The sequence below is a fragment of the Pelobates fuscus genome, chromosome 9 (genome assembly GCF_036172605.1).
Source record: "Pelobates fuscus isolate aPelFus1 chromosome 9, aPelFus1.pri, whole genome shotgun sequence".
Taxonomy (NCBI): domain Eukaryota; kingdom Metazoa; phylum Chordata; class Amphibia; order Anura; family Pelobatidae; genus Pelobates; species Pelobates fuscus.
This window is the reverse complement of record NC_086325.1, coordinates 132,575,370-132,589,704: the sequence shown is the minus strand read 5'-3', so window position 1 is coordinate 132,589,704 and position 14,335 is coordinate 132,575,370. Positions and strand designations below refer to the sequence as shown.

General features: G+C 38.1%; 1 protein-coding gene across 1 annotated transcript in view; it reads right to left on the bottom strand.

The window, feature by feature from the left end:
- HMCN2 (hemicentin 2) overlaps positions 1 to 14,335 on the bottom strand; it is a 207,712-nt gene that overhangs the window by 162,964 nt on the left and 30,413 nt on the right. Inside the window, exons 7-15 of the mRNA XM_063432432.1 lie at positions 11,063 to 11,183; positions 9,997 to 10,260; positions 8,224 to 8,368; positions 7,994 to 8,115; positions 6,739 to 7,005; positions 6,033 to 6,174; positions 4,073 to 4,200; positions 2,785 to 2,898; positions 1,065 to 1,214 (exon numbers count right to left, since the gene is read on the bottom strand). Coding sequence (XP_063288502.1) covers positions 1,065 to 1,214; positions 2,785 to 2,898; positions 4,073 to 4,200; positions 6,033 to 6,174; positions 6,739 to 7,005; positions 7,994 to 8,115; positions 8,224 to 8,368; positions 9,997 to 10,260; positions 11,063 to 11,183 — 1,453 coding nt within the window. The remainder of the gene's footprint in view (positions 1 to 1,064; positions 1,215 to 2,784; positions 2,899 to 4,072; positions 4,201 to 6,032; positions 6,175 to 6,738; positions 7,006 to 7,993; positions 8,116 to 8,223; positions 8,369 to 9,996; positions 10,261 to 11,062; positions 11,184 to 14,335) is intronic.

The window sequence follows — 14,335 nt, the reverse complement described above, 5'->3', positions numbered from 1 at the left end:
TTATATTTTATATATTGCCTGTGACTTTTTTTTTGCCCTATCTACTAAATCGAATAATGGAGGCACTTTGGTGATAGTCTTTAGCAATAGCAATATACCTAGCCTACCTAAGCAAATCTCTGCTGGACTTCCTAGCCTGTGAAACCCAGATACTGGCATGTGAAGCTTATATTGTACTATACTACATGTTTAGCCAGACAATTACAGTCATTGGCATATCTATTACACTGATAGCTTGCAGTATTACAAGTATGTAGCTTAGCATCAACACAATGGTTTAAGCTTGTTAATAAAATATAAAATGAGGCTGATAATGCTAGGAGATTTCTGTACTCTGTTATGATGACCCTAACCTGTATAACTCTTGAAAGTCTCCTTTTTTTTTCTGTACCACCATAATCTCATGCCTCAATAAAATAAAGAATAAAAAAATAAAAAATAAAAAAAATGGCTTTTGAAGTTTTATTATAAAAATTAATTATATTAAATATTTTATGTGCAAGACAATTTCTCATCGCTAAATGTGACCCGGGAAAGCCAAAAGGTTGGACACCCACCCATGCTTTAGTATATTTGGTCAACAGATTTACAAAAACTTTTTACAGAACATCAAACAAAAAAAAAAATATACCTATAAATTAAAAATCTGTTGGTTAACAGACATGATAGTAGGTAGATGGACAGAGTGACAGGTAGGTAGCTAAACAGAAGTATAGACTCAACAGATAGCTGTTAGTCTCGCTAGAGAAGGTTACTTGTCCACCCATTGAACACCGCTATGGAATTTGCTGGCGCTATATAAATAATAAAATAATAATAATTTGTGAAAGTAATAAACTTACTTAGTTTGGTGGATGGATTTATGGATGGACGGACATGTGAATAAATGGAGGAAATTATGTGTGGGTGGACAGTATGATTGGCTGGGCAGATAAGTCGATGGATAGGTAAGTGGATGGATTCTTGGATGAGTGAGTGGGTGGACAGGAATCTAGACAGGTTCTCCTGCAGCAGATAGAAGCAGAGAAATCTCATAGAATAAGATTATTTCCATCAAGACTTACTTCCAACTTCCAGCTGAATGACATCAGACGATGTTCCTGCCTCGTTAGAAGCAACACAGGTATATTCTCCTGCATCTTCCTCCTTCACTTCCTGGAGGGTTAGTAGTCCATTTCTGGAACCACTGAGAGGACCAGCCAACTCTTGATCTCCTGGACAGATATAACAGATGAAGGTTTAGAAATGGCATGCACAATCTGTTTTATTTCAGAGTAGCGGTTTAAGCAGTTACTAAATGCCAGCATCATGAGCTTTCTTTTGATTTGTTTATAAATGTTAGTACGGCATAAAACATGCTCAATTTAGAGGATCCTTTTCTTTCTTGTAGGAAAAAAAGATAATGTTTGCAGTTCAAATGCGAACATTCTCACCTAGGCCTAGAGCCATTCTTCACCAGCAGCTGGAGAGAAGTATAAAACTAATAATATTTTAGAGGAATCTGCAAAACACAGTATTCAAAAGGGCTTCATTCTACACATTCCTATGTGCTAATAAATAGTTCATAGTTACTAACTGCTATGTAAAAAGGTTGAACCTTTTTTTTTTTAAATGGTAAATGCCTTTAAGGTGTACAATGTAGTTTATATAATTGAAAAGAACTGAAAGCAGCATTTTTTTTTGTTAACAGTTTAACCACTTAAGATAAGACGGTGTCCAGGACCTTCTTGCTCCATACTAACCTCAATGTAATTAGGTTGTTATGGTGCCCGGAGTGTCCCTTTAAAAATACAAAATATTCTCTAAAGTTTTATTTACTGGGATTTCAAAGTGAGTTTTCCATTTGAGGTTAAATTAGCTCATCAGGAAACATAACTAACCTTTTTATTCAAGTTTGGCCTCCATAATTTTTCCAGTTTGTCTACCAATGGGCTAAATTTTAAATGAATTTTAAATTCCGACTAAATTAAACTTTAGACAATATTTTGTATATTTAAAGGGACACTCCAGGCACCATAACAATTTAATCGCAATAAAGTTAATATGGCGCAAGGAGGTCCTAGGCAACGTTCAGAAAAGGGTGTGAAAAAGTTTACAATTTTTTTTTTTAATTTTACAATTCTGAATGAGGAGCTAATGAAAGGTTGAGAGTGTCTGCTTACTTTCTCAGGAAAGCTCAGTTTGAGTCTCGGTCCTGCATAGGAAGTGTATAGGCAGAGCAAAGAGGGGACGACTTGCAGAAGGTGCCGGGACCTCCTCACACCACAACAACTTAATTGTGATTAAGTTGTTATAGTGGCCAGAGTGGTTCTTTCTTATGGTATTAACTAAATAAAAATCTAGTTGAAAGGGATAAATCGTCTTTGAAACTTTGTATATCACTGCATTTACCTTAAATTTACCAAAAATAAATCAAATGTACGATCTCAATCTGACTCATTACTGTCTAGACCCTGTGTTCTGTCTAAGGTATAAAATAATTTGCACTACTGTTATGCTGTTTATTACTCAATTATCACCTTCAGTCATACGGGGTCTGGTTTTGTAGAGATAAAAGAAGGGAGATTGATGTAAAAAACAAAAATTGGGACAAAAACACTAGATTTTAGGAATTAATCAAGACATACAAATATATGTGCAAATTGTCTCTGTATTAACAAAACAAAAGTATGTTAATGCTATTTATACTCTCTAGCCACTGAAATGAACACTAACAATGGTCCTGGTTGGACTTACAAACATATGTACAGTCCATCAATGTACATTTAAGAATATGTCACTTACCTTTGTACCACACAATCAGGGGCGGAGGAAGCCCTTCGGTGGAGCATTCTAGCACAGCCTTCTCTCCAACAGGCACTTGCATAGATGACTTCACAGCTGTAGTTTGTGGACGTTCTGCCATGTATGGACATTAAAGTGACAGTAAAAGACATAGACCAAAAAAAAACTACTTAAGGTTTACCTTATGATGGCCTTTCTGTCACGATCCCGGGGAACCCAACACGCTAACACACACACAGACACACACACAGAAAGTGTGCTGTACCGGTCCTTAGAGTGGCCGGGCTAAGCACACAAAGAATAGTCAGGAGACAAGCCGAGTAAGGGGAACCAGAAAACAGAATAACGAGAAACAAGCCGAGGTCAAAGGGTAGGAGAAAGTCACAAAGTCAGTATAACAAGCCAGAGGGTACGTAACCAGAAAGCACACGTTCACAATCGATACTATAAAGCAAAGACCACAACAGGGCACAGATAGACAGGAAAGGTAAGTATTTAAATCCTAGCCTGAATCCTGATTGGCTAACCACCAATCAGTATTAACAAACACACGTGGGGGATATCTATACCCCCCATTGTGTTTGTTGCACTGTAGCTTTAACGCCGGGTCACGTGAGTGACCCCGGCGCTTAGATAATAGTGCCGGCTCCCAGCGTGCAGCGTTAGACATGCTGCCGCTGGGAGGAGGAGAGGAGGACGCGAGCGGCGTGTCAGGAGGAGAGGACGCCGCTCGCTTAACGGTAAGGGGAGAGGGGACCGCGGGCGGCGACGGACCGAGGGTGAGTGCTGCGAGAGGATTGCAGCCTCCCCTCACCGCTGCCCGCGGAGCCCTGACACTTTCTTTCTAAAGGCCAGTTAGTCAGAATGTGAATTAGCTACATGTGAGTGAGCCCCACCTCCCTTTTCTTATAAAACAATACACATAACTCGACTGTTGTCTGACCTCAGCCATCAATCAATTACATAATGGAGCAGTCAGTTATTATCTAGATATAGCAACCAGGAAGAGGTGATCACAAACATAGTATCGGTTAAAAAAATGTCCACATTAGCAGGACAGTAGCAATACAAGCAAATAAAATAACATTTTTAAGCAGGACGCCTCACAGGAATGCTTGAATACGATTTTGATTAGATCCATTGCAGAGAATAATGTAATGCAGATTTTATGAAAGTAATGTGCATTGAAAGGTATTTGGAAAATCAATAATGGAGAGAGCGACAGAAACCTAGCATTTAGAACCTAGCCAAAAAAAAAACAAATAGAAACATTGCATTTAGAACTTACCCATGTATGTTAGCATTACAGACTGCTCATCTGTTCCTAAGTCGTTGGAAGCTACACAGCTGTAATTCCCAGCATCCTCTATGCTTGCTTCTTTAATCAGCAAAGAGTGGTCCTCAGTAATCGTATATCTGTTTGCAGGAAAAAGGCATTATAGTGCACATGATTATACAGGGTTAAAACTAGAAGTGAAAAACTTGCATAGAATATACAAGAGTATTAAAGTAGCATATCCTAGAGCCAAGAAGCATTTTCCCTAAAATATAAAAATCCTGTGTTTAAAACAGCATCTATAGCTAAGGGTATCTGCAGAAATGCGGGGTGAAGTTTAATAAAACAATACTTTTTTCTCATTTGCATATCGAGCTGGAGAACTCTGGGATCATTGTATAAATATGATTTCTCAACTTTCTGTGCACCAGTGAGATTTCCCAAAATCCACATTGAGACATGCAAGTGCCTGGCTCCACCTCCGAGGCTGAGATCATCAATCCTGATAATCCCAGCTAATCCAATGCTCTCTCATAGGAAAGCACTGGGAGGCTATTGCACAATGCATCTCTATGGAAAACGTTCAGAACCTCCATGCAGAGCACGGAGACACTGAACGTAGGTGCTGCACACTGTGAAGCAGCTCTAGAGGACATCTGAGAGATTGCAGGGACAGGCTAGAGACACTAAAACCAGGATTAAAGCAGCACTGTCATGCCGAACTTACCTTTCTCCTATTGTTTCGTTTTCTCTTCCTCTCTCAGAATCTGTTCTTATTTTCTTACTATCTGATCTAGTTTTCTTTAAATTATAAGTCATAAGAAATACTTTGTCTTATATATTTTTCCTACACTTGACTTTCTTTGACCAAAGGAGGAGCTAAAGTTAGCTCCATTTCCTGTCAAGGAGATGGGTGAGTACTTTCTCTGACACATGAAATGGAGCTCCTTCTTTCGTTGAAAAAGCTCAAGCGTAGAAAAAATACGAAAGACAAAGTAATCCCCACTTTATCTTGTGTTTTAAAGAAAACTAGATCAGAAATGAAGGAAAGAAGAACAGATGCTGAGGGAGGAAGAGAAGAGGAAACAATAGGAGAAAGGCAAGTTGGGCATGACAGTGCCGCTTTAAGTTGTAGTGGTTCTAGTGACTATAGTGACCCTTTAAATTATTTTTTTCTCATCAGTCTACACTCAATACCTGATAATGACTGAGCAAAAAATAGATATTTTTATGCTTTTACAAATATATTAAACATAAAAAATAAAATACAGTGTATTCTGAAAGTACTCAGACCCCCTTCGTTTTTGTCACATTTTGTTATGTTACAACGTTATGCTACAACTATTTAAATGATTGTTTTTTTCCCATCTATTAACATTCTGTACCCCAAAATGCTGAAAATAAACAGATTTTTGAAAACTTTGTCCATTTATTAAAAATAAAAACCTAAAATATTACATGAACATAACTGACATGTATTTAAAATACACAGTGCCAAAGACTAACTAACCCTACTAACATATTTATAAAGTAAAATAAAAAGCATCATCAGATATGAAATTTTTTTTGCATTCTCTACAGTCCCCCAGAAACCTGGGGCTAAGATCTATAGCCATATATAACACGCTGTTAGTATATTGCAGGGGTAGGCAGCCTTCGACTATCCAGAAGTTGTGGACTACATCTCCCAAGATGCAATGTCATATATGAAGCAACATCAGATATTAAATATTTTTTGCATTCTCTACAGTCCCCCAAGAACCTGGGGCTAAGGTTTATGGCCATATATTAGACTTGGTTAATATATTGCAGGGATAGGGAGCCTTTGGCAATCCAGAAGTTGTGGACTACGTCTCCCAATATGCAGTAGCAGCATTTTGGCTGTAAGAGCATTATGGGAGATGTAGTGCACAACATCAGAGTGTTGAACGTTGCCTACCCTTGATATATTGCAGTCTGATGACTAACCTACCTGCTGTCACTGCTGAGGAAGGTATCTCCATGTTTCCAGGAGATATGGGGTTGCGGATGACCAGACACCTCACAGTGGATTCTCACCTCTCCTCCATGAGACAGCTTGGTGGCACTTGATTCAATCTGTATACGTGGTGGTTCTAGGGAAGGTAATGTATCCACAGTTATGAAATATGTTACAACATTATGCAGCATTTTAGTAACTACTAGGCTTTTTCCAGATAATAGATTTCCATAATTTGTGTGATTTCTAAGAGCTCCTGAGAAATGTGTGGCTCTTTGGGAGCCAGGATTTTCCAAACTGTCCTACAGGCACAGCAATGATCAGGAGGAGCCGGTGTTCTTCATCCAGTCCCAAAGGTCCACTACTGGTTCATGGAACCAAGATTTTCCTTCCAGTCCACAAAGCGCACTGCTAGTTCAGGGAACCACGGTTCTCCTCCCAGCCCAAACGGTCCACTACTTATTTAGGAAATCAGGGTTCAAATGACCACCACTGGACTAGGAGTTGGGGATTAGGCCATTTGTTCAGATGAGGACATGGATGTTACCTTGGACATTCAAGTTATTTGTTGAATGATGGGAAAACCGTTGTTCATAAGAAATGGCTATTACTGTAATAAAAAGCCTTTAGAGTACCAACGCATTCCACTGATTTGTACATTTATCCATACAGCTAAATTAGAGAATTATGTGCTCCTTACCTTGTACAGAAAGCCACACACTGGCAGTGCTCGTCCCATGGTTGTTACTTGCGGTGCACAGGTACTGGCCTGCATCACTGGACTGCACATTCTGTATCTCCAGGGATGAATTGGGCAGGATCTGAAGCCTTCCCTCTCTTGGCGCCCTCCTGTCATATTCCCATGTCAGGTTGAAGCGAACATCATCAAGAACATGGCAGGAGAGGACAACCAGGTCACCAAGAGAGGCAGTGTAATTACGAAGGAGGGAAATGGTGGGTGGCGGATCTAAGACCAGAGAGAGAATCAATTAAAAAGAGTACTTTCTAATAAGTAATGCAATCAATAAACAAATTAAATTTATCAGAGTCCATACAGATATTTAAACAGCAATTGGATAAATACTTCCAAAAACATAACATACAGGAATATAATTTCTAATTAGTGGGGTAATAGCTGCTTGATCCCAGGAGACATCTGACTGCTATTTTGGGGTCAAGAAGGAATGTTTTCCTTGTTTTTTGCCTTCTTTTGGATCAACAGCAAAAACATATGTGAGGAAGGCTGAACTTGATGGAGGCAAGTCTCTTTCCAGCCTATGTAACTATGTATTGTAACTATGTAAAGAATGATACATGCAAAATCTAAAACTTCAAAAAACAAAAGAGTGAAAGGTTAGAAGTGTCATTAAACCTAAAGGTATTAATTTTTGGGTAGGTACGGTGCAGTTACACCCATTACCCTACATAATAAGCTTTGCGGTTAACATTTTGTTTGTTTTTAATTTTGTTTGTTGAATTCTTCAGTGTCCATTCACAAATAGTGAATCTTTAAAATCAGGCTGCTGTTTGCATGAGCAATTTTTCCTTACTGAAATTCCATCTGTAAGTTGTGCGGATTTGTGCTGTACAAATCCATCATTATTTTACTTTATGGACATCACATCCTGAATCCAATATCAGAATGTTATATACTTTGAGGAGTTTCTTTTTCTCTTGGTCCTGGCTATATGTGACTTTATTGATGGCTGAGGTTAAACTGAGTTGAGCAACAATTTCAATGTGTAACTACAAATTGACATCAGAAAGATAACCCCATTGAGGAATATTGGCTATTTTTGCAAGACAACTAGAAAATAGAACTCATTAGGAGGAAAACTTACCGCCAGAATTACTAGAATTGTTTTAATTTGTAAATATACATGACAGGTCTGCTTTAGAATGTAAATATTTTATAGGCTATTAGAGTCAGGTTGTTCACAGATGCCACATCTTACCTGCCACAGATACTTTGGTAAGGGCATAGCTTGCCCCAGCTTTACTGATTGCTGTACACACGTAAACTCCTTCATGGCGACCTGAAGCAGATGGGATCTCCCAAGTCGCATTGCCGGATTCACTTTAGATCAGAAAAATACGATGTATCATGAGCAGCGTCAACATCATCAGCATCAGACAATAATTATTCAGATCTGTTGAACCCTGTACAGTGAGCATAAACACTTACACGAAAAGCTGTTCTTCTCCGAGTCTTTCCCCGTCTTTAGAGAAGCGAAGTCGAAAAGGAATGTCACTGTGCACTGTGCAGGGGATGGGCAATGGGCGCAAGTGATATCCTTGTATATTAGGAGGCATAACTACAGTGGGCACATCTGCAAAGAAACGAGAAACACAAAAATGTATGAAACATTGCACTGCAAACTGTATTTTTTTTTTTTTTTTTTAAAGTCGTGGTAATACTTTAACACAAATATGCGATTTCACAAAACAGTTTGCTCAAACAAAAATAGAACAAGGAGAACATTTAAAGAATATATGTGAATATTTTAAGATTTGTTTGTTATGCATTGATTGGTGCATGGATTATTATATTTTACTATGAACCATTTGATGATAAAGCTGAATTCTGTGTATTGTGTTCTTCTATGGAATTATGAGCGTATGCCACATACAGTGCTTAATGGACAAATTTAAGGGTTTCTGGGAGCTGTAATTCAATAGTGTGATTTCTACTGTAGAACGCCAACTGTTAAACTATCACTCCCAGAAATCATAATAGAAACATAGAATGTGACGGCAGATAAGAACCATTCGGCCCATCTAGTCTGCCCAATTTTCTAAATACTTTCATTAGTCCCTGGCTTATACTATAGTTAGGATAGCCTTATGCCTAACCCACGCATGCTTAAACTCCTTTACTGTGTTAACCTCTACCACTTCAGCTGGAAGGCTATTCCATGCATCCACTACCCTCTCAGTAAAGTAATACTTCCTGATATTATTTTTAAACCTTTGCCCCTCTAATTTAAGACTATGTCCTCTTGTTGTGGTAGTGTTTCTTCTTTTAAGAACAAGGAGAACATAATCTCCCATACAGCAGTATTTTTGAAACAATAAAAAAAGGAAACACTGTGGGTTGGGAAGGAGATGCAGAACTTGGTGGACTAATTAAACAAAACTAATTGTTATGAAACAATATATACATTTTAAAAAAAATGCATATTCTTTTTAAAAAAAAACTATCCGGAATAAACTGTAACCCATTGCACCTAACATATATGGGTGCCTGGCGTGTCCCTGAAAATAAGAGCTTCCTTAGTGTCTTCCCAGGCCTGAACACTGACAGCAAGCAATTTAGCATATCCAGCTGTAATTACAGTCTGTTAATCTAAAAAATCCTTCACATTAATCAAATGGCAAATGCCCATCTCTATCCTCAAAGGGATATTTCCTTCCTGTTTTCCTGTTTCTCTAATTATCAAGTAATTAACCCATTAACTTTACATAAATCATAAATTTGATAAGTATTATCCTGGATTGCCACCACTTACTGAGGACAGGATTTCGGCTATGTTTAAAAAAAATAGTAAACAATGTGCTATTTTCTTTAAAACAGTTTAGTGGGAGATAACGAGGCATGGGGATGAACATAATTTTTCATAAGTCCCGACAGGCACTGAATCTCCTCTAATGCGGAGTGACATGCACCTAACCAGAGCTGCCAATCCTGCCAGTCATTCATTGGCTGAGATCATCAGGAAGCACCCCCAGCTAATGAATGACCTTCTGTGCACAGAATATGCACAGGACTGACATAAGCCAGTATGAAACTCTCACAGCAGCAACATAAAATATCTCAGTCCGTAGTGTTTCATACTGAAACACTACGGACTCCAAGCACCATGAACACTACAAAACACTTAAGTGGGGTGGTGATTGGAGTAACTTCATGTTCCAAAAAATCCATGTTCCAAAGTTCTGTCTGTGTTATTTTCCTGACCTGGGATGATGCTGGTGTACGCCACGTTGGAAAGACGCTGGAACTGGTATCCATCACGGTCAGTGCCATGAACTTTCATGAAGAAGCTTTCCTTTGGAGCTTGAAACTGAGGAACCGCCCAGAGTTGCTTGGATCGTTTGTAGGGTAAACGCTGTGCTGACAGAGAGAGAAGACGTTCTCCTGAAACACGCGTCAGGTCCAGGGTGTCCACTTTCCCCGGAGGAGAGAGACCGGTGCAGTTGATCAAAGCAGAGATAGGTATTCCTTAATCAAATAGAGAAAAAAATAAGTAAAGTCTTCTAATTTATTGTGGTTCGATGCATCGGTGTAGAAACCAAAGAAAATTGGGACTGGACAGCCTTTCATGATAATCCAAGCCCCACTAGGGAGCATAGACTAAACCATGCTCTTTTTCATAGGCAAAAATATATACTAGCATTATATTAGTAGAATGGGGTAACCAATATTTTTTGCATATGTTTTGTTTTTCTGATCTTTCTTACACAGTAAAAGTAACACCATTATGAGTGAGGGTGATCTTTCCCCTCACATCTTCCCACTGAATATTGGGGGATTTTTGTCTACTTAAATTGCTGCAAGAAATGAAAAACGAAATGTGAGAATAAAAGTATTATCTGCTATATTTATCAATGTATTTGTGTGTAGGCTTTGTCATGCACACCTTCTATCCTTCTTCATATTTTCTAAAGTCTAATCATTTTCCTCTGAACATGGCATTCTCTATTAATGTTTCTTGAACATTTCTACCTGAGTACTGCTAACAAAAATTTCATGCAAGAAGCCCCTAGCATCAACCTTTTATGCAAAAAGTGACCCTTGCGCCCATTTAGAAATACCAAAGATTCAGAACTTGGACTATGAGGTTTCACAAGTGACTTACATCACTTGCCTTCAAACAAGTCCAAGATTTGGGAATTATCCGATCTTGTTCAAATACTGAAATCAATAAAACTTGGACCATAGGAGTTGTTTGAAGAGTGCTTTAAGAAGCATTGTTCAATAAAGTACCACTTTCGTTTCTCTTTCAATTAATTAATTAATTTACCTTGTATTGGACGCTCAATGACACGTGAAGGATCTATAACAGCGGTCGTGGAAAACGCTGCCCGAAAATCAAGAGTACTGACTCCTGTGACTCTAAGTGTGTGTCGACCACTGCTGCCAATCTGCAAAATGAGAATTAGATGATGGGTGGTGTGCGCTGATGAGCAGTATAAGAGTCACGTAAAAAATGTTGGTCTATATTTTGCAAACAGTTACGTAGCACTCGTAGTTTTATAATTATCTACTGACTATGTGTTTATTGGCACACTGAGTGCCAATTTATATCCGTGATGCTCAGCTAAGTAAATCTGTCAAGAATACCTCCTAACAGTGGAATGAGTTCTCACGGATAAGGTCAAAGTAAAAGTTAAAACCATTAATGGTGAATCCAATTGCAACTGCGCAATTCTTCAGAAAGACAAGCCCACTAGAATAAAGACATAATTAAATGACATGCTTCAGCAGTGTGCCTCATTAACAAACCACATGGACATGTAGATAATACATTTGTGGCCACAACATGAAAAATCCAAGAATCACTTGGTGACATAGGGAGACTTCCGAGCCATGACTAATACCCATAATCCCTCTTTTTTTATCTGTACTTAGCTGAGAGAGTGAGAGAGGTCACTATGTTAGTAATGCTTTGCTGTCTTGGGTATTGGCAGATAAGCTTACACTTTAATGGCCTTTGCAATGGTCCTTGAAACCTCTAATTTAAATGTTTGCCACACAAATAACATAAAACAAGGGTGTTGCTGTTCAAGTAATTAGTTTTCTTTGAGAGGATTTAAAACAATCAGAAAAGCCGATAATGATAAAATATGTAAACAACATCCTATTTGCAACAGATTTCATAACACAAATATATAGCAATTTTGCTCAATAATTAAACAGCAAAGATGGGAAATCTAATATCCACAGTTTTTATGGAAAAAAAAAGTGAAGAGGATTGAAAAAACCAAGAGAAGAATGACAGTAATAATTTCCAGACTCATGTTTTGATAATCAGGGTGATGTCCTCATATCTAGAGCACGGCCTCATTAGGGTAACGAGCTGCCAGCCTGTGTTTTGGGGAACTGACAGAACGAAATGGAACAAAACCAAGAAACAAGAAACCAAATTGCAAATTGAACATAATCCAGACTTTAAGGTCCCAGGCCAGCGAGAGGAGGCAAAGGAAGACCCTTCCTCTACAGTCGTAATAAAATTACTAATAGTATTCTACCTCTAAGATGAAAACTAGAGAAACTCTAATGGCCAAAATAAAAATGCAATAAAAATTCTACAAATGCATAATGGACATAAAAGGGGAACCTCTCATGAGTTTACACCATTAAATAAACCATTGGAAATCATCAAAGAGGTGTTTTAAACTTTTTGTTCACGTATATTAAACTTTTAGCAATTACATCATAATCCGGTTCAGACAGGGCAAAGCTCAAACACTGCAAATGAGGAGAAGAAAGGTAAACATTGTTTAAATTTTTTTTTTTTCTTTTCTGTATGTTTTCTCTATGCTGACTACCAAGTGCAAAGCACAGAGTTTACAACAATGGAGTCAAGATGAAGACATTAATTTGCAGGAAACAGTGGTTTGCTCTATATTTAATTTTTATTTTCACTCCTCACAAATATATACATGTTAAATATAAATAAACATAATGTAAAAAATTCTGGGAAGTAACAGTTCCCCTTTAAGTATTATTTTTATTAGCGGTATTACTGACATTTATAAAGCACCAACATATTCTTCAGCTCTGTACAACTGGAAGAAAGGCAGTACAATATAAACAGACCAGTACAAAAGGTAAAGAGGTAAACAGCCATACGCTGAAGCTATGCATCTGCAAGTCGGGACCGAGGTCTCCCAGAGGGGCTGAAGCGCGGAGGGAAACACAGAATGATACACACAGTCTGACCCATCATCATGGTACTATCTGACCAGCTCTTACAACACTTGGTTCGCTGTCCAGAGCTACTTTGTGGGACTGTGACCTGCCCTTGGTGGACATAGACTGAAGAATACCCTGGAAGCCTAAATGAATTTCCCCTTCTAACCCCGCCCATACTTTCTGTGACTGTCCAATCACAGACTTCCCAATGCAGCTCAATGTGAAGTCTTTGTAAGTCAGGTGCTCTGGGCACTTGCTGCCTCTTGAGGTCAGCTGCATTGAACTAACGAAACCAGGAAGTAACATGACCTGTTGTGTGCTTGAAAACCAAGGGGGTAAAGTTAAAAAAAGTGTGCATTTCTATTGCAATCTGCACTTTTTGCAAAAAAAAAAAAAAAACTCTTCACACATAAAGCTTTTCAGCAAGCTACAGTTGTTAAGGGGTCTGGAACCTCTTATGAGACACCAGTTGTTTTGTACGTTTTCTCTAACTCTATGTTTTTGTTGTCTACTAATGCATAGCTGATATAGCTTTATCAGCTTATGGTTGTTTGTTTGTGCATGCAAAGCCTGCTCACTTTTTTGTTGTCTACTCATGCTTACATAGCCTGATTACCGTACCATTTAAAATTGTGATATTTTCACAAATGTTAGGACAAGACTGTAAGCTCGTTTGAGCAGGGTCCTCTTCAACCTATTGTTCCTGTAAGTTTTCTTGTCATTGTCCTATTTATAGTTAAATCCTCCCCTCTCATAATATTGTAAAGCACAATGAAATTTGTTGGTGCTATATAAATGGCGATGATAATAATAATAATTATTATTATTATTATTGTTCTCAACAGGTTTGCTACTGTTGTGGCGCAGCAATATTATCTGCTATTTATACTCTCATGCGCAGCTAAAATAAAGAATTAAAAAAGGTAAATTGGGCCCTGTCTGTGAGTTGAGATCTAGCCACTGAAGACCTTTGCTAGATAATCGGGAGCTTACAATCTAAAGTATAAAAGTTTAGCGGAGACAAGAGGCAGCAAGGGGAATGTGGAGGTGATGGTCAAAGCAAATTAAAATAATATTTGCAGCAACTGGTAACATGTAAAGGGAATGAGGGATATAAATCAGAGCATATCTACCCAGTAACCTCCTACACTTATTTCACTTTCAATAAAATTGGTATATGGTCTTTGAGCAATATATTTCTTATACAAGGAAATATCTCATATGTAAAGTCTATGACTATGTGCAGTCGAGCTTGAAATGTTTATTGTCGGCCTCTCATTCTGTGGAAGTGCATTTATTTGTTTTATTTTTATGCATTACTTTTTTTAAATAACGCAATCATCCATGCAGAGCTGTTTTTTTTTTTTGTTTGTTTTTT